Raw genomic sequence first — 21354 nt, forward strand, 5'->3', positions numbered from 1 at the left:
CAGCCCTCCAAGTTATCTGAACTGTTCAAATTCTGGTATCTTGAGCACTCCCAATTTTAATCAGTCCACCACTGGAGACTGTACGCTTATTTTCCCTCCTTGCTGCCTTCTTACCCCTCCCTCCTTTAAGACACCCTTTATCTACTATCTTAATCTCCTTACATGGTTTAGTATCAAATTCTATTTGATAATGCTCCTTGGAATGTTTTGCTAAATTAAAGATAAGACCGGCTCCATATCTACACAGTGCCAGTCAGTAACTCAAGCAACATACAACGCACTGGACTCGAACAATGCGGATTTCTTGGGATGACATTTATTCCGAATTTTCCTCTGGAAAAAAGCCTTAGATAGAAACATAGAAAATAGGAGACGGCCATTCGGCCCTTCGAACCTGCTCCGCCATTCATCATGATCATGGCTGATTATCCAACTCAATAGCCTGATCCTGCTTTCCCCCCATATTCAGCAATCAAAGGGATGTGGCTAAGATTGCAAAATAAAAGCGTAATAAGTTATGAACCCATACCCCACCAATCTACACTGTATTCTGACCCTTCAGACAACTATCACACAGACAGCTAACTTATAACTGTCTGCAGATTTTTCAAAGAGAGAATGTGTTCCACTTTTGTAAGCGCCATCATACCAATAAATTAAATCATGCAAAGAACAGTGATGTTTTATATATCAATATTACTTTAAGCTGGAGGGAAAGAAAGGGGTTAATACTGCTCAGCTTGGCAACCCAGAGATGAATGCGCAGCAGACTCGTTCACACAGAAATTTGGCTGCTTAAACAAAGCATAAGAGTGTTATCTGAAACACTGGTTTGCATGCAAAAAAGTGAGTCTAGAGGACAGACATTCTTCAAAGTGACTCAGTAAAAGCCACAGCCCTCCTAAAATACCAGGAATTGCTGCTGCACAAAACACCATAAAATAAAATGTATTCAAACTGAATATCTTTGACATTTTAAATGAAAGGTTGATTGTCTGCAGAATGCCTGATTGCGTCAGGGTAAAATGCATTCGCCTACCCCTGGTATTTCAACTTGATTTCTGGTCAATTATTTAATGAATTATAATTAACCATGGTTATGCGCTGCAAGTTTCATTTGTGCAATAGGGAGGCACTAAAACACAAGGTACAAATTCAGGATTATAAACTTGTAATCATTATGGATTTAATTAGTTATCAAATTTATTTTGGAATCAAATTAAATTAAACATCAGAGTAGACTCTCCTGGTGCTTTTCAACACACCTAATAGTTCCATGGCATCCACACACTTCATTCACATGATCATGGGATTTAAAATTAATGGAAACCTTAAACGATGTGCATGTACAGTTAATAGTTCAAGTTAATACTTTTTGCTTGGCAGAAAACAACCAATCACAAGCCACTAAGTCAGCTTTTCTAAAACCTTCCACTGTTGCTCATTTCTTTACCCTTATTTCAATTAAACTTGTATTTTTCGCTTTGGTTTCTTCCTTTTCAATTACTTTTCAACTCCGTTTTAATTTAATTTATTCCTCCCTTTGATTTCCATCTTTTTTACTCTGCTCTTCACTCTGCATTTTCTTCATGTGATTAACTAACTTCAAATTAACTTTGGTTCTCTTACTTTCTTCCCTCAATTTTATAAAATATTTCTGATAAACAAATCTTCATTTTTATTGTCTTAATTTTCCTCTTACACTACCATTTATATGCTCTACAAAGATAATTTACAAACCTTCAGAAGCGTGACTGTTACCTCAAAGTAAAATCTTCAATGCTGAATTCTACTATCTGAAACTGCAATCTGATTGTGTCTTCATATACTGGTTCATAGCCCAAGTCTAAGCTATCAGGATGTGAAAAGAAGCCTGCAGGAAACTGTCAAATTGAGGCTTGGAGATGAAGAGTTGGATCTTCAAACTGAGAATCTGAGGTACAATGGCACATAAGGAGTCCAGAAAACAGGTCGAGATAAATTAAAATTATGAATGATTCTTGTCGACTACCAATATGATGACTAAACAAACAATGTGACATAATATACACTTCAATTTTTTTTAATTTAAAGTACAAATTGGCCGGTATTTGCACTCGTGATTGCTGCTGTTGATTAAAGTAAATTTCTGTAAATGCTGATAAGTAAATGTCTGTGGATGTTGGATGAGGCATGCTTGGTTCTTATTACCCTCACTATTGACCATGGTTAAAAAGCCTTTTGTCACTCACTGTTTAAGAACACATGTAAAATATAATCATCTGGACAAGGTACCAGACGGTAGTCAGTGCAAATGATACATTTCAGCAGGAGCCAATGCTTTGTGGAAGGGAAAGGCCTGCTGTGTTAGGGGATGGAGATGGCAGAGAATAAGCCATGGGACACTGTTATTTAAAATGACACTTTTCAGAGTAAAAGCTAGACACCCCATTGGAAGCCATGATGAGTGACCTAAAAGTTAAGACGTAACTAACAAATAACAAACTGTCTGTTTGAATTCATAATTTCATAACACAAATCTAACAAGCAGCACAGCACAATACAATGATATTTCCTAATGAATACAGTCAAGTCTTGAAATCTTGGTTTTGTTTTTGGAAGCAAGCTCTGGGAACAGTATCTGTAATATTACATATGCCGAATATCATAGTTCACATGTTTCAAAGGTATAGCGTTATGGTTTTAGAAATTGAATTTTAAATGTAATTCCAGTGGGAAAAACACTGGGAAAACATTGAAAGGTTGGTGAAGTACACAGACTGAAGATAACTAAATTTCAAAAGGCAACTTGTGGTTACTGCATTAAGTTAGAAAATATCAAGTGGTCTTACTTAACTAAAAACTGGAGACATTATTGCAGTGACGGATATAACTTATTCATGCAGTTTCCCAGAATTAAGGAAACTTTGGGATTAAAAAGTAATTGATTTGCATTTCTACCTAGGAAAAGGATGTATCATTAGCTGTGGAAATGGGTGGTATTAGTGGATTTGTTGTTTTGAGTTCACTTGTGTCAATTCAATGAGGCATAGCCAGCAGGCATGACTGTTTGAATTTTGGAAAAGTCGCTAAGAAACTGCGTCTTATGTAGCCTGTAGCTCCTTGGAAATCAAGCGATAAAGCCAGACTTACACCCGATGTCAAGTAAATGCTAGTTCTGTCGCCCATGATGCAGTCTATGATTAGTAACTGGTGTTCAGTTTAAGACAAAGTTAATAAGAAGATAAACGATTGAAAGATTTTTTTTTTTAGATGGCAGTATTATAAGAAAAAATTCGACAATAATCCACTCCCTGAAAGGCAGCTTACTTCCAGAAATCCAATTGCAACTATTTTATCAGCTTGGTTGTAGTTTGAGACCATAGTAGTAGGCTATTGGAAACCAAGGGTGTTTTCTGATGGTCAAAGCTACTGCACAGAGTTGCAGTAATGAAAAAGTGGAGGGGTTACTTAACAATGGTTAATGGAAGAACCTATATTAAATCTTGTACTTTGGAGAATTGCTGGAATACTGTAGAGAAAAAAAATTCAAAAAGCTAACTAAGATATACTTTTTGTTTGGTCCCCAAATAATCTAACCTTAAAAATTTCAGAAGATAAAGGAACTTGGTTATGGTGTGTAGGGAGGGTCAAATGATAAGTAGAACTGAACTTATATCATGAGTCTTTCCAAGCTACAATATTAAGTTAATGGTGTGTGCTTTGTTTAGTTTCTCTCTATACATACGATAAATTTTGTTTCCCAAAAACACCAAATCTTGTGGAGTACTTCTGTCAATTAATTTATTTCTCCTTTTAGCGTCAACAGTCCCTAACTGAATATTAACATCACAAAAACATAATGCAAAATTATATTACTGATCAAGAGAAATCAGTCTTGTCTTGCAACAATATTCTGATTTTCTTTTAAAATGTCAAATTCTTTCTTTCCGCCTTCATTTGATCTAAGATACCAATTTATGCTCTATGGACAGCAGTAGCCCCTCACTGTATTGGCCAGCTGTTATTCAATTCCAGTTTATTTATTTATTTTTAATTTAGAGTACCCAATTCATTTTTTCCCAATTAAGGGGCAATTTTGTGTGGCCAATCTACCTACCCTGCGCAGACTTTTTGGGTTATGGGGATGAGATCCATGCAGAAACGGTAACAATGTGCAAACTCCACACGAACAGTGACCCGGGCGAGGATCGAACCAGAGTCCTCGCACCGAGACAGCAGTGCTAACCACTGCACCATCATGCTGTCCCTTCAATTCCAGTTTAGACAAGTATTCTAGTGAGCAAGGGAGGCATGAGAAATCACCATAGTGAAAATCTATCCTTATGCAATATCCACACACACACTTTTCAGGAGGGACCATGCATGAACAAGCAGGAGTGGCAATTCTGGCCAATTTTTAATTCTTCAAACAAGTAGTACTTGTCATGCTTTAAATTTGGCAAGTATCGAAGAGAGCAGTATGACTTAGTTCAATACTCCACTGAGCCATCATTAATCTAAAATTTTTGGCTGTTTGGCAGTCTGCAAGTTCCTCAAACTTTTTTTATTGAGAAAAACAGCCCAGCTCCTGACTAACGCAAAAAAAATCTGCATCTAGCAAAATCTAAATCAAGTGTTAGATGCATCTACAAATATAGAAAGTACCGTTAGAGAATGGTGTGGCTATCATTCAAAAGCAGACAGAACATCATGCAAGATAGACAGAGAATTGCAGATATAAACAGCACAATTTTCAAACATCCACTCGTACCAGCATGATGAGTGTCTCATACCCACAATCCTGTCCAACAGACATTAAATTGACTACAGTAACAATGTAATTAACAAAATTTACTGTATATACCACAGACTTACACGGTCCAGAAAACACTGAAAGAACCACTTCATGGTATACAAAGTTGTAAACAAATCCTGCGAATCCTGTTTTAAAAAAAATATATATTAAATTCTCATATTACTCCGTCTTTTAAAAACAGAAATGACATGCATGTCACAAGTTCCTCTCATTTAAAAAAATCCTATGAATTATGGGAATCCATGTCATTATCCCACTCAATTAATAGTGTAAAGGAGAGCTCATTAATAAATAGTATTATTTTTGAAACTATTCTAAATAAGCAGTGTTCGTTTAAGAATGCATCGAAGCTCACTCATTACTTTCCAAATAAGTGTAATTATTGGAAATAGAAAGTTCACAGGTATTTCCAGGTGCTCAATTTTCATCCTATGGGAGATATTTGTTCCCTTACATACTCTTGTTGCAGACTGCCCCGCTAATGCTCGGGAGCTTGGTCAATGATGCAATTTCGAGCAAGTTCTAACCTTGTGCCGCATCGAACCACTCACAGTGAGCATTCAAAGAAATGACTTAGATAGCCAAAAAATATTCTGTGAACTGTGGTTTATTGAGAGATCAGTTTGCAATAACCAACATTATCAGAGAAGAAGGTTAAGAGGAGACTTAATAGAGGCATACAAAATGATCAGGGGGTTGGATAGGGTGGACAGTGAGAGCCTTCTCCCGCGGATGGATATGGCTGGCACGAGGGGACATAACTTTAAACTGAGGGGTAATAGATATAGGACAGAGGTCAGAGGTAGGTTCTTTACGCAAAGAGTAGTGAGGCCGTAGAATGCCCTACCTGCTACAGTAGTGAACACGCCAACATTGAGGGCATTTAAAAGTTTATTGGATAAACATATGGATGATAATGGCATAGTGTAGGTTAGATGGCTTTTGTTTCGGTGCAACATCGTGGGCCGAAGGGCCTGTACTGCGCTGTATTGTTCTATGTTCTATCATATTATAAGACTATAAATATATAGATTTTATATTTCACTTCAAATTGGTTTTTGCTTTGTGGTAATGCTGAAATCGCACCCAAATTTGAAATAGATCTCAGTGAGAATAGTACTTAGAGTCAATTCAAACACTTAGATGGGAGCTATCCTAACTTAAATTTAGCTGTCAGGATAAGAGCTCACATGTTCAAAGCTTTTTCTTGGACAGGATATTAGCAGCTGGAATTAAGGAACTTTGTAGTGTCTAGCTGGAATATAGACCACAGTTATTAATTCAAGACTGATAGCTGAAGTATAAATGCAGTATAACAATCCAAAAAAAGGTAAGAAATCTACAAAAGAATGTATCTGACTATATTGATGTCTATGACTTTTAAAATAAAATATCTCTAAATCAGAAGAAAATATGCGAAAGATAATGATACTGCTTTTTAATCTGGGGTAAGTTAAAACAGAACAGAACCTAAAGTTATAAGTTACAAAAAGGTGCACAACTGACCGTGAAATGTAAAGTCATATTTGCAGGTTGTTCTTATTTAAACAATACATGTTATTTTTCCATTCATATCAAAATACAGCAATCCACTCCAAAATAAATAACCTTTTTGTAAATGTGTTACTTCACAATCCCAATCAGGGTCCCAGTAATATTTTTAAAACTGAAGTTACAGTTTAGGAAAAAAAACTGTACAATTAAAAGACTGATGTCAAGGGAGAGATACAGCCAAAGCTTTTTAATCTTGCTTTTATCAGTACAAATGCAATAATGCCAAATTTAAAATTATCAGAACAATTAATACATTAAAAACATAAGAACTAGGAGCAGGCCATCTTGCCCCTCGAGCCTGCTCCGCCATTCAATAAGATCATGGCTGATCTTTTTGTGGATGCAGCTCAAATTACCCACCCACTCACCATAACCCTTAATTCCTTTACTTTTCAAAAATCTATCTATCTTTGCCGTAAAAACATTCAACCAAGTAGCCTCAACCGCTTCACTGAGCAGGGAATTCCAGATTCACAGCCCTTTGCTCCCCCTTATTTTGAGGTTATGCCCTCTAGTTCTAGTTTCACCCGCCAGTGGAACAGACCTCCCTGCTTCTATCTTATGTATTCCCTTAATAATTTTATATGTTTCTATAAGATCCCCCCTCATTCCTCTAATTTCCAATGAGTATAGTCCCCAGTCTACTAAGTCTCTCCTCATAAGCCAATTCTCTCAACTCGGGAATCAACCTTGTGAATCTCCTCTGCACCCCCTCCAGTGCCAGTACATCCTTTCTCAAGTAAGGAGACCAAAACTGTATTTAATACTCCAGGTATGGCCTCACCCAGCTGCAACATAACAATCCTGTTTTTAAAATCCATCCCTCTAGCAATGACAAAATTCCATTTGCCTTCTTTATTACCTGCTGCACCTGAAAACTAATGTTTTGGATTCATGCAGGACACCCAGGACCCTCTGCGCAGCAGCATGCTGCAATTCTTTGACATTTAAATAATAGTCAATTCTGTTAATTGGTTGGCAAGTTGATTCTGATTTACTGAGGCATTGGCACGGAGAAAGCAACTGGGAATTGCAAACTTCTCACGCAGCCAGATAATTTGAAGTAGATGCAAGGCTTGAACTGATTCCTTTTGTTTGGGGCTACTCAGTCCCTGCGAATGAACGTGTGTCATAAGAGGCGGAATACAGATTCAACCAACTGGTGCTTGCGAAACCCAAAACAAAATGTCACCTGTTAGATGCAATTTAATAATTTTTATCATCACAAGTAGGCTTACATTAACATTGCAATGAAGTTACTGTGAAAGGCCCCTAGTCGCCACATTCCGGCGCCTGTTCGGGTACACAGAGGGAGAATTCAGAATGTCCAAATTAACCTAACAGCACGTCTTTCAGGACTTGTGGGAGGAAACTGGAGCACCCGGAGGAAACCCACGCAGACACAGGGAGAACATGCAGACTCCACACAGTGACCCAAGCCTGGAATCGAACCTGGGACCCTGGCGTGTGAAGCAATGGTGCTAACCACAACTGGGCAGCACTTGCTGAACAATGCTGAGCGCACTAACAGCTACATTAACAGTCAATTTAAGGCAATCAATTGAGTTTATAACTTGTTTCATTTAGGCTTAATTGTAATTGCACTCTTATGGGGTTATACTAAAATTGAAGATACAAAGCAACATCTTTACAAAACATTTTTCCAATTAAGGAACAACATAGCATGGACAATCCACCTACCATGCACATCTTTGGGTTGTGGGGGTGAGACCCACGCAGACACAGGGAGAACGTGCAAACTCCACACGGGCAGTGACCCAGAGCCGGGATCAAACCCAGGTCCTCGCACCGTGAGTCAGCAGTGCTAACCACTGTGCCACTGTGCTGCACCTTCAATTCCAGTTTAGACAAGTATTCTAGTGAGCAAGTAAAGGATGAGAAATCACCATAGTTAAAATCTATGCTTATGTAATATCCACACACTGCGCTACCTTGCCACATGTCAAAGCAACATCTTCACAAAATATTATTGCTAACATTGCAAAAGCTGAAGATACTCACTAAATGTTGTTTAAGTTTGGGCATTAACTTTTTCAAAATCCGATCATGGTGTTCTTGAAACCGCAACAGTTTTGGGAATCCAGGAACAAAGAATCCTAAAAACAAATTGCAAAAAATAAATGTACAAATAGACATAGTTTTGCATACCATTTAAGATACAGTTTCGTCCGACTTATTTTAAAATATTATTTTGTGAAAATTTAAGACACAGACAAGAGGACACAATCAAAATATTACTGATACTAGAAATTTGAAAAAACAAAATACTGTAACTGTATTGATGAGGAATCAACTGCATCATTAACAGGAAGCAGACAGCTTCTTGCTGAAAGGTATTCAATTTCTCACTGGGTTCCTCATCATTTTAAACTAAACAGCTGCTTTTAAAAAAATTAGTTCACAGGAATACAACGTTGCTGGCTCAGCCAGCATTTGGTGCCCATCCCCAATTGCCCTTGAGAAACAGGGAGGCAGTGGTACAGTGGTATTGTTGCTGGACTTGTTAACCAGAGATCCAGAGTAATGCTCTGGGAACTCAGATTCAAATGCTGCCACTGCAGATGGTGACATTTGAATTCAATTAAAGCTCTGGAATTAAAAGCCGAATGATGACCATGAAATGATTGTCGTAAAAACCCAGCTGGTTCACTAATGTCCTTTAGGGAAGGATTTCCGGCAAAAACAGCGCGAGAGGAGAGAGAGAGCCGGGACAGCGAAAACAGCGCGAGAGGAGAGAGAGCCGGGACAGCGAAAACAGCGCGGGAGGAGAGAGCCGGGACAGCGAAAACAGCGCGGGAGGAGAGAGCCGGGAGATTTAAAAAGCGCGGGAGGAGAGAGCCGGGACAGCAAAAACAGTGTGAGAGGAGAGAGAGCCGGGACAGCGAAAACAGCGCGGGAGGAGAGAGCCGGGACAGTGCTGGGAGAGGTGAGTGCACAAAAGGTGTGGCAGGAGTGCCTTGAGACACGGAGTACTGATTGGAACAGAGTGCATCTGAGTTTAGGTGAGTGACTGAGTTTGGGTGAGTGGCGAGAGAGGGCTGTGTTTTTGTTGGTGTTCGGGTTTATCCTTGAGGTTATATAAAACATTTTTTTAAAAATTATTATTTAAATTAATTAATTAATTGAATATGGCTGGACAGGTGATGTGCTGTTGCTGTATGATGATGGAACTGGTGGATCCCATTTAAACCGTCAGTGACCACATCTGCAGCAAGTGTTGGCTGCTCGAGGAACTTCGGCTCAGAATTGATGAGCTGGAGAGCTGCACACACTGCGGCACATCAGGGAGGGGGAAAATTACCTGGACGTTTGTTTCAGGAGGCAGTCACACCCGGTAGAATAAGTACTGTTAATTCGGACAGTGGTCAGGGACAGAGTGGTGTGACTGCAAGGGAGGCAGGTAGGGGGATCCTGAGTTTAGGAGTTGAGGAGCCTCAGCCCTTGACCAACAGGTATGAGGTACTTGCTCCCTTTGTGGATGAGGAAGAGGGCTGTAGGGAGGATGCGTTGACTGACCACTGCATCGTGGTACAGGAAGCCATTCAAGAGGGGGGAGCAAAAAGACAAGTGGTAGTTGTAGGGGATTCTATAATTAGGGGGATTGATGGCATCCTTTGTAAGCCAGATCGAGAGTCCCGCATGGCATGTTGCCTGCCCGGTGCCAGGGTGAGGGACATCTCTGATCGGCTTGAAAGGATTTTGGAGAAGGAGGGGGAGGATCCAGTTGTTGTGGTCCACGTTGGGACTAATAACATAGGTAAGACTAGGAAAGAGGACCTGTTTAGGGATTATCAAACGCTGGGGACTAAATTAAAGAACAGGTGCTCCAGGGTTATAATCTCTGGATTACTACCCGAGCCACTTGCCAATTGGCATAGGGTTGAGAAAATTAGGGAAGTTAACACGTGGCTAAAGGAGTGGTGCGGGAAAGAGGGATTCCATTTCATGGGGCATTGGCATCAGTACTGGGGCAGGAGGGACCTGTACCGTTGGGACGGTCTTCACCTGAACCATTCTGGGACCAGTGTTCGAGCGAATAGGATAAATAGGTTGGTCACAAGGACTTTAAACTAGCAAGTTGGGGGGGAAGGGAAGTGCAAAGCTATGGACAGTATAATGGTTAATGGAGATCAAGGCAGCAGGTTACGTGACAGGTTATTATGTAGAGATATGGGTTCAAAGACAAGGAAAATTAGGAGAAAGGGTAAGAGGAAAAATAATTTGCGAAAAGTTACTGATCAAGGTGTTAGGATTCATAACAAAGACATAAAAAACAGCATAAGTGTACTTTACCTGAATGCTCGTAGTATACAAAATAAGGTAAATGAGTTGATGGCGCAAATCACCGTGAATGACTATGATTTAGTGGCCATTACTGAAACATGGTTAAAAGATGGTCACGACTGGGAGTTAAATATCCAAGGGTACCAGACTATACGAAAGGATAAAATGGACGGTAAGGGCTGTGGTGTAGCTTTGTTGTTTAAGGATGGCATCCGGGCAATAGTAAGGGATGATATTGGTGCTATGGAGGACAAGGTTGAATCAATTTGGGTGGAAATCAGGAATAGTAAGGCAAAAAGGTCACTGATAGGAGTAGTCTATAGGCCACCAAATAGTAACAGGATAGTAGGGCAGGCAATAAGCAAAGAAATAACGGATGCATGTAGAAATGGTACAGCGGTTATCATGGGAGATTTTTATCTGCATATTGATTGGTTTAACCAGGTTGGTAAAGGCAGCCTTGAGGAGGAGTTTATAGAATGTGCCCGAGATAATTTCCTGGAACAGTCTGTCATGGAACCTCCAAGGGAACAAGCGGTCCTAGATCTGGTCCTGTGTAATGAGGCAGGATTGATTAATGATCTCATAGTTTGGGATCCTCTTGGAAGGAGCGACCACAATATGGTGGAATTTAAAATACAGTTGGAGGATGACAAGGTAAAATCAAACACTAGTGTTTTGTGCTTAAACAAATGCGATTGCAATGGGATGAGAGAAGAACTAGCTAAGGTAGACTGGGAGCAAAGACTTCATGGTGAAGCAGTTGAGGAACAGTGGAGAACCTTCCGAGCGATCTTTCACAGTGTTCAGAAAAGGTTCATACCGACAAAAAAGAAAGACTGTAGAAAGGGGAAAAATCGACCGTGGATATCTAAGGAGGTGAGGGAGAGTATCAAATTGAAGGAAAAAACATACAAAGTGGCAAATATTAGTGGGAGACTAGAGGACTGGGAAGTCTTTAGGGGACAACAGAAAGCTACTAAAAAAGCTATAAAGAAGAGTAAGGTAGACTATGAAAGTAAACTGGCTCAGAACATAAAAGCAGATAGTAAAAGCTTCTACAAATATATAAGACAAAAAAGAGTGGCTAAGGTAAATATTGGTCCTTTGGAAGTTGAGAAGGGAGATTTAATAATAGGAGACGGGGAAATGGCTGAGGAGCTGAACAGGTTTTTTGGGTCAGTCTTCACAGTGGAGGACACAAATAACATGCCAGTGACTGATGGAAATAAAGATATGATAGGTGAGGATCTTGAGATGATTGTAATCACTGAGGAGGCAGTATTAGGCAAGCTAATGGGGCTAAAGGTAGACAAGTCTCCTGGCCCTGATGGGATGCATCCCAGAGTGTTAAAACAGATGGCTAGGGAAATTGTAAACGCACTAGTGATAATTTATCAAAATTCACTAGACTCTGGGGTGGTCCCAGAGGATTGGAAAGTAGCAAACGTGACACCACTGTTTAAAAAAGGAGGTCGGCAGAAAGCGGGTAATTATAGGCCGGTAAGCTTAACTTCGGTTGTAGGGAAAATGCTGGAATCTATCATTAAGGAGGAAATAGCGGGGCACCTGGAGGGAAATTGTCCCATTGGCAGACGCAGCATGGGTTCACAAAGGGTAGGTCGTGTCTGACTAATTTGGTAGAATTTTTTGAGGACGTTACCAGTGAAGTAGATAACAGGGAGCCAATGGATGTGGTATATCTGGATTTCCAGAAAGCTTTTGACAAGGTGCCACACAAAAGGTTGCTGCATAAACTAAAGATGTATGGCATTGAGGGTAAAGTGGTAGCATGGGTAGAGGATTGGTTAACTAACAGAAAGCAGAGAGTGGGGATAAATGGATGTTTCTCTGGTTGCCAACCTGTAACTAGTGGGGTCCCTCAAGGATCAGTGTTGGGCCCGCAGTTGTTCACAATTTACACAGACGATTTGGAGTTGGGGACCAAGAGCAATGTGTCAAAGTTTGCAGACGACACTAAGATGAGTGGTAAAGCAAAAAGTGTAGAGGATACCGGAAGTCTGCAGAAGGATTTGGATAGGTTAGGTAAATGGGCTAGGGTCTGGCAGATGGAATTCAATGTTGCCAAGTATGAGGCTATCCATTCTGGGAGGAATAACAGCAGAATGGATTATTATTTAAACGGTAAGATGTTAAAACATGCTGCTGTGCAGAGGGACCTGGGTGTGCTGGTGCACGAGTCGCAAAACGTTGGTGTGCAGGTGCAACAGGTGATTAAGAAGGCTAATCGAGTTTTGTCTTTCATTGCTAGAGGGATGGAGTTCAAGACTAGGGAGGTTATGCTGCAATTGTATAGGGTGTTGGTGAAGCCGCATCTGGAGTAGTGTGTTCAGTTTTGGTCTCCTTACCTGAGAAAGGACATATGGGCACTGAGGGAGTGCAGAGGAGATTCACTAGGTTGATCCCAGAGTTGAGGGGATTAGATTATTATGAGAGGTTGAGTAGACTGGGACTGTACTCATTGGAGTTTAGAAGGATGCGGGGGGATCTTATTGAAACATATAAAATTATGAAGGGAATAGATAGGATAGATGCGGGCAGGTTGTTTCCACTGGTCGGGGAAAGCAGAACTAGGGGGCATAGCCTCAAAATAAGTGGAAGTAGATTTAGGACGGAGTGTAGGAGGAACTTCTTCACCCAAAGGGTTGTGAATCTCTGGAATTCCTTGCCCAGTGAAGCATTGAGGCTCCTTCTTTAAACGTTTTTAAGAAATAGATAGATACCTTTCTAAAGAATAAAGGGATTCGGGGATATGGTGTACGGGCCGGAGAGTGGAGCTGAGTCCACAAAGATCAGCCATGATCTCATTAAATGGCGGAGCAGGCTCGAGGGGCCAGATGGCCTACTCCTGTTCCTAGTTCTTATGTCCTTGCCTGGTCTGGCCCACGTGACTCCAAACCCACAGCAATGTGGTTGACTCTTAACTGCCCCCTCAAGGACAATTAGGGATGAGCAATAAATGCTGGCACAGCCTGCGATGCCCACGACCCATGAACAAATAAAGATAAATAAATAAATACTGTTCCTAAAAGAGCAGTTTAGAGGGTGGGAATTCTGGTTCAGTTCAGTTTCTGGTCAATGGTAACCCCTGCCCATATCCAGGATGTTGATGGTCAGGGATTCAGTGATGGCAATGTCATTGAATGTCATTGGGAGATGGTTGGATTCTCATTTGTTGGAGTTTGTCATTGCCTGGAAGTTGTGAAGCATGAATATTACTTGTCACTTCGCAGCACAAGCTGGGATATTGTCCAAGCCTTGCTACATATGTGCATGAACTGCTTCAGTATCTGAGGAATTGTGATTCACGCTGAACACTGTTTTGACTTTATGATGGAGAGAAGATCATTGATGAAGCAGCTGAAGATGGTTGAGCCTAGGACACTAACTGGAGGAACTCCTGCAGTGATGTCCCAGGGGTGAGATGGTTGATCTAACATCCACTCCCCTCTTGTGTTCAGTGTGACTCTAACCAATGGAGAATTCCCCCACTGATCTCAGTTTTGATAGGGCTCCCTCATTCCATAATTTGTCAAATACTGCCTTGTTGTCAAGGACAGTCACTCCCATTTCACTTCTGGTGCTCAGCTCTTTTGTCCATGCCTAGACCAAGGCTGTAATGAGGTCAGGAGCGGAGTGGTCCTGGTGGGACCCAAGCTGAGCATCAGTGAGCAAGTATTGTTGTGTAAGTGCTGCATGATAGCACTGTCGACAATACCTTCCATCACTTTGCTGAGGACCAAGAATAATTGGCCGAAATGGATTTGTCCTGTTTTTGGTGCACAGGGCATAGCTGAACAATTTTCCACATCATTAGATAGATGCTGACATTGTAGCTGCACTGGAACAGCTTGGCTAGGGGAGTTGCTACGTTCTGAAGCCACTGTTGGAATGTTCTCAGAGTCTATAAGCCATTGCAGCATCCAGTGACTTTAGCAGTTTCTCGATATCAGGTGGAGTGAATCAAATAGAATGAAGATTGGCACCTTACACTGGGGACATGAGGAGGAGGCTGAGGTGGAATATCCACTTTGCACTCCTGGCTGAAGGTGGTTACAACTGCCTCAGCCTTGCCTTTTGCACTGATGTGTTGGGCTCCCCCATCTTTGAGGATGACAATATTTGTGGAGTCTCCTCCTCCAGTTAGTGGTTTAGTTACCTGCCACCATTCATGCCTGAATGCGACAGGACTGCAGAACTTACATTTTATGTGAGATTGCTTTGCTCTATCACATGTTGCTACTTCCTCAGTATTGATTCATCAACTGAAGGGGGGGCGGTAGGTGCTAATCAGCAGGAAGCTTCTTTGCCCATGTTTGATCTGGTACCATGAGACTTCATCTGGTCCAGAGTCAATATCGGAGAACAAAACAAACAAAGAACAAAGAAATGTACAGCACAGGAACAGGCCCTTCGGCCCTCCAAGCCCGTGCCGACCATGCTGTCCGACTAAACTACAATCTTCTACACTTCCTGGGTCCGTATCCTTCTATTCCCATCCTATTCATATATTTGTCAAGATGCCCCTTAAATGTCCCTATCGTCCCTGCTTCCACTACCTCCTCCGGTAGCGAGTTAAAAAAACTTGCCTCGTACATCTACTCTCAACCTTGCCCCTCTCACCTTAAACCTATGCCCCTAGTAATTGACCCCTCTACCCTGGGGAAAAGCCTCTGACTATCCACTCTGTCTATGCCCCTCATAATTTTGTATACCTCTATCAGGTCTCCCCTCAACCTCCTTCGTTCCAGTGAGAACAAACCGAGTTTATTCAACCGCTCCTCATAGCTAATGCCCTCCATACCAGGCAACATTCTGGTAAATCTCTTCTGCACCCTCTCTAAAGCCTCCACATCCTTCTGGTAGTGTGGAGACCAGAATTGAACACTATACTCCAAGTGTGGCCTAACTAAGGTTCTATACAGCTGCAAGATGACTTGCCAATTCTTATACTCAATGCCCCGGCCAATGAAGGCAAGCATGCCGTATGCCTTCTTGACTACCTTCTCCACCTGTGTTGCCCCTTTCAATGACCTGTGGACCTGTACTCCTAGATCTCTTTGACTTTCAATACTCTTGAGGGTTCTACCATTCACTGTATAGACTCTCAGGACAATTCCCTCCTCTGGTGGGTCCTGCAGGTGGAACAGCACATACTGTCACAATGACAGAAGCTGTGACCAAATGAAAGTTTACCTACAACTTCACCAGCTAACCACAGCCATACTAAATGGTTGAAGACCTGTTTTAAGAAAAAATACAAAAGACACCAAAAAACAGCTGTCATGAAGTCACCTGGTCACGTACTATGAAGTTGACCACTTCTCCAGAAAGTCCATATAAATTGCACTGTTGACCTATTACATGGAATTTCAAACCTGGGTGTGTCAAGGCCCACTTCAAACACAGGACACTCTTGAAAGGAAGGCATTAAAGATGCAGAGTGTTGGACCTTGATCAGATACTCATCAGACATTCAAAATCTATGGGGGAAGACAAAATAACCCTCCATCTCCTATTGATATACACCTTGAAAGATGTCAAAAGTTTCTGAGATGCAAAGATGAAAAAATGGGAATACAAGACATTATAACTGAATTTCCTTCTAGGAATATACACAATGATTTAAAAAATGCGTTTGTCAAGCAGAGAGAAAGAACAAACAGGAGGAGAAGGAAATACAACTGTCATCTAGAAACACTGTTGTCAAACGAAAAGTGCAGGAAAGGTCTCTGACTGGAAGCTGAAAAGGCATCTTCAAGAAAGTGCAAAGCTGAACAAAGTCAACTCCAGAATTCTACAGGAAATCAACAAACTTCAAACTTTCTTACTTTTTTCTGTCATATCTTTTATTATTTTTTCCTCGGGTTTAGTAACCAATGAACTTACTCATTCTTTGACTGATGAAAACCTGGATTGATTGGCTCCATATTAACAAATAAACATGTTTGGATTGGAGAAGTCACTAATTAGGAAAATAAATGTTTTCAGACCTTTTATGTGACCAACTGAGGGGGCTGAGTCAGCATTACTGTACCTTACCTGGTTGTAACAATACACAAGGGTTGTGATGGTGGTATCTGGGACATTGTAGGCTATGATTTGTTTAGTCTGCAAAATTAGGCTGTTGTTCAACTAATCTGTAGGACAGCTCTCCCAATTTTGACAGAATCCGCCAGAAGTTAGCAAGTTGCACTTTGCAAAGATGACGGGGCTGGGTGTGCCAATGGCGTTTCTGGTACCATGGTAGATGCCGGTGGTCTTTGCGGTTTCATTCCTTTTAGACTTGACAGTGGACTGGTTAAGCGGCTTGCTAGGCCATTTCAGAGTGCATTTAGAGGTCAATCACAGTGTTGTGGGTTTGGAGTCACATATAGGCCTGATCAGGCAAAGACAGCAGATTTCCTTCCTTATGGGACATCAGTGAACTAGATGAGACTTTATGACAATTGACAATGGTTTTATGGTCACCATTACTTAGACTAGCTTTTAATTCCAGATTTTGTTTCTAGGAATTGACTTTTAAGTTTAACCATGGTGGGATTTGAATCTGCCTCCAAAGCATTAGCATGGGCCCTCTGGATTATGGATCCAGTGACATTGCCACCATGCCACTGCCTCCCCAGCATAATTCAAAGAATTACTGACTTTACATAAATTGCCAGATTCACTCCTGAACAATATTTCAAAAATAGGAACAAGGAACAGGAGTAGGCCATGCAGCCCCTTGAGCCTGCTCCACCATTTATTAAGATCATGGCTAATCTGATAACCAAATACCCCCCTTGCTTACCAAGAATCTATCCATCTCGGTCTTAAAAATTTTCAAAAATCCTGCTTCCCCCATTTCAGGATGAGTGTTTCAAAGACTCATGACCCTCTGGGAGAAGAAATTTCACCTCCTCTCTGCTTTAAATGGGCAGCCCCTTAATTTGACACAGTGACCCCGATTTCTAGATTCTTTCACAAGAGGAAACATACACTCCACATCCCATCCACCCTGTCAAGACCCATCAGGATCTTCTATGTTTTAATCAAGTTGCCACTTACTCTTCTAAATTCCAGATGATACAAGCATAGCCTGTTCAACCTTTCCTCATAAGACTATCTACCCATTCCTGGTATTAGTCTCGTAAGCCTGTGCTGAACGACTTCCAAAGCATTTACATCCTTCCTTAAATAGGGTAACTAATACTGTACATAGTACTCCTGATGTAAACTCACTAGTGCCCTGTTCAACTGAAGCATAACCTCCCAACTTTTGGAATCAATTCCCCTCCCAATAAATGATAACATTCTATACCTTGCATATTAGCCTTGTGTGATTCATGCACTAGGACGCCCAGATCTCTCTAACTGAAATTTCATTAGTGAGCACCTTGTAGTTTTTTGGTTTCTTAAAAATATTTTTATTCTCCTCCTTTTTCACATTTTCTCCCAAATTTACACCCACCAACAATAAACAATAATCAGCAACAAATATGTCAATCCTCGTAACAGTAACAACAATCCCATCCTCCCACCAAACCCCAAACATTAGCCCGCATGTTTACATAAACAAATGACAAAAAGGAATCAGGGATCACCCATAGTCACCCTTAATACACACAGCCCCCCTCCCCCAACCCTCCCACCCACACGCCCCAACTAATGTTCGATGTTATCCAGTTCTTGAAAGTGCATAATGAATAATGCCCATGAATTGTAGAACGCCTCCGTCCTTCCCCTCTGTTTAAACTTAACCTTCTCAAGAGTCAAGAATTCCAACAGGTCCCCCCGCCACGCCAAGGCAAAGGGTGCAGAGGCTGCTTCCCATCCCAACAGGATCGGCCTTCGGGCGGTCAACAAGGCAAAGGCTACGATATCTGCCTCCGCCCCTCTTTCCAATCCTGGCTGGTCCGACACTCCGAATATAGCCTCCCGGGGACCCGAGTCCAGTTTCACGTGCACCACCTTGGAAATTACCCTAAAAACCTCCTTCCAGTAATCCTCTAGCTTTGGACAGGACCAAAACATATGAACGTGATTAGCACGCCCCCCCCCCCCCCCCCCCCCCCCCGCCCGTGGTTTACGGAGCAAAATAGCTCCGTAAACCACTGACACTACCCACTTCTCCAGTCCCCCTGTCGTCAGTACCTCCTCCAGCAATGTGGAGACCGGTTCCTCCGGGAAGCTCTGTATCTCCTTTCTGGCAAAATCTCGAACCTGCATGTATCTAAACACTTCCCCACGCTCCAGCCCATACTTCGCTTCCAGCTCCTTCAGTCCTGCAAACCGACCCCTAAGAAACAAATCTTTTATCGTCTTAACCCCCTTCTCCTCCCATTTCCGAAAATTTCCATCCCACCACCCTGGCTCAAATCTGTGATTCCCCCGAATCGGCATTTCCCTTGACCCTGCCTCCAACCCGAAGTTCTGGCGAAACTGCCTCCAAATTCTCAATGAAGTTATTATTACCGGACTCCCTGAGTATTTCCCCGGAGTTATCGGGAGCAGTGCTGTTGCTAGTGCTTTCAGTCCCGACCCCCTGCACAAACTCTCCTCCATTCTGACCCACTGGGAATCAACCCCTCTGACCCAGTTCCGCACCTTCTCCACATTCGCTGCCCAGTAGTAGTACATCAGGTTCGGAAGACCCAAACCCCCTGCCTGCCTTCCCCTCTGTAGCAGCACCTTTCTCATTCTGGCCACCTTCCCTCCCCATATGAATGAGGTAATCCTTCCCTCAATTTCTCTGAAAAAAGCCTTTGTCAGAAAAATCGGTAGGCAATGAAAAATAAACAGAAATCGCGGCAACACATTCATTTTAACCGCCTGTACCCGACCCGCCAGTGACAGAGGGAGACCATCCCACCTTGCCAGATCGGCTTTCACTCTCCCCACCAAACTAGAAATGTTGTACCTGCAAAGCCTCCCCCATTCCCGGGCAACCTGCACCCCCAGATACCTAAAGTGAGTCCCTGCCCTACGGAATGGCAGCCCCCCCACCCCTGCCCGAGACACCACAAAATACTCACTCTTGTCTAGATTCAGCTTGTACCCCGAGAAAGACCCAAATACTCGATGTAGCTCTAATATTTCCCCAAACGACACACTGGGTTCCGACACGTATAACAGCAAGTCGTCGGCATATAAGGACACCCGATGCTCTATTCACCCCCCCCCCCCGCACCATTCCTTTCCATGCTCCCGAACTTCTTAGTGCGATGGCCAAGGCTCAATCGCAAGTGCAAACAGCAGGGGGGACATAGGACATCCCTGCCTCGTCCCACGGTGGAGAGAAAAGTATCTCGAGCTGATGTTGTTTGTGCAGACTCTTGCCCTCGGTTCCTTATATAGTAGCTTTGCCCAGTTCACAAATCTTGGTCCAATCCCAAACCGCTCCAGAAATGCCATCAAGTACCCCCATTCTACCCGGTCAAACGCCTTCTCGGCGTCTAATGCCACAATCACCTCTATTTCTTGCCCCTCCGCCGGTGCCATAACAACGTTCAATACCCTCCTAATATTCGAAAAGAGCTGCCTCCCTCTCACGAACCCTGTCTGATCCTCACCTATCACCTTCGGGAGGCACTCTCCTCCAGCCTACCCACCAGTACCTTTGCCAATACTTTTGTGTCCACATTCAGAAGTGATATGGGCCGATACGACCCACACTCCGTCAGATCCTTATTTTTTTTAGCAACAGTGAAATCGATGCCTGCCCCAAGGTTTGTGGCAACACCCCCTTCCCTATCGCCTCTTCAAACATCCCCACCATCAGGAGTGCCAGCTTATCCTTGAATTTTTTATAATATTCCACCGGAAACCCATCCGGCCCTGCCATCTTCCCCGACTGCATCCTCCCAATCGCATCCTTCATCTCCTGCTCCACTATTGCATCTTCTAATGTAGCCCTGTCTCCTTCCCCTAGCCTCGGGTACTCCAACCCATCTGGAAATTCCTGCATCTCACGGTCTCCCCCAGGTGGCTCCGACCTGTACAACCTCTCATAAAACTCCTCAAAAACCTTGTTAATTAGATCCTGTGCCACCACCAACTTCCCTGCCCTATCCCTCATCTGAAGAATTTCCCTTGCCATTGCTTCCCTCCGGAGCTGATCTGCTAACATGTTCTCCATGTTCATAAACTGCACCCCTTTCTCGTCTCAGTTGGCGCACCACCTTCGTGGTACACAGTCGGTCGAAGCTCGCCTGTAGTTTCTTCCTCTTTTCCAGCTTTGCTGGGTCCCCATCTTCTGCATAACTCCCATCTACCTCCAACATATCATCTATTACCCTCTGCCGCTCCAACCTCTCCTCTCTGCCCACCCTAGCTTTAAACAAAATTATCTCACCCCTCACCACTGCCTTTAGAGCTTCTCAGGCAACTGCCTTCGACACCTCACCTGTACAGTTGAAACCTACATATTCCTTAATTACCTTTTCAATTTTGTCACAGAACACTTGGTTCCCCAAAAGCCCCACATCCAATTTCCACCCCGGCCTCTGCGCTACCCCCTTCTCCAGTACCATATCCACTCAATGCGGAGCATGATCTGACACTGCAATTGCCGAGTATTCCGACCCCTTAACCACAGCCAGCAAAGCCTTCCCCACCACAAAAAAGTCGATCCGCGAGTATACCTTATGGACTGAGAAAAAAAAGCATACTCCCGTTCCCTTGGGTGCAGAAAC

General features: G+C 42.6%; 1 protein-coding gene across 16 annotated transcripts in view; it reads right to left on the reverse strand.

Annotated features, from left to right (window-relative positions):
• usp6nl (USP6 N-terminal like) overlaps positions 1-21354 on the reverse strand; it is a 373327-nt gene that overhangs the window by 38938 nt on the left and 313035 nt on the right. For all 16 annotated transcript variants that reach the window (XM_072471081.1, XM_072471079.1, XM_072471077.1 and 13 more), the window contains 2 exons: positions 8375-8469; positions 4858-4923 (listed from right to left, as the gene is read on the reverse strand). In XM_072471081.1, coding sequence (XP_072327182.1) covers positions 4858-4923; positions 8375-8469 — 161 coding nt within the window. The remainder of the gene's footprint in view (positions 1-4857; positions 4924-8374; positions 8470-21354) is intronic.

Source organism: Scyliorhinus torazame, chromosome 13, assembly GCF_047496885.1.
Source record: "Scyliorhinus torazame isolate Kashiwa2021f chromosome 13, sScyTor2.1, whole genome shotgun sequence".
Lineage (NCBI taxonomy): Eukaryota > Metazoa > Chordata > Chondrichthyes > Carcharhiniformes > Scyliorhinidae > Scyliorhinus > Scyliorhinus torazame.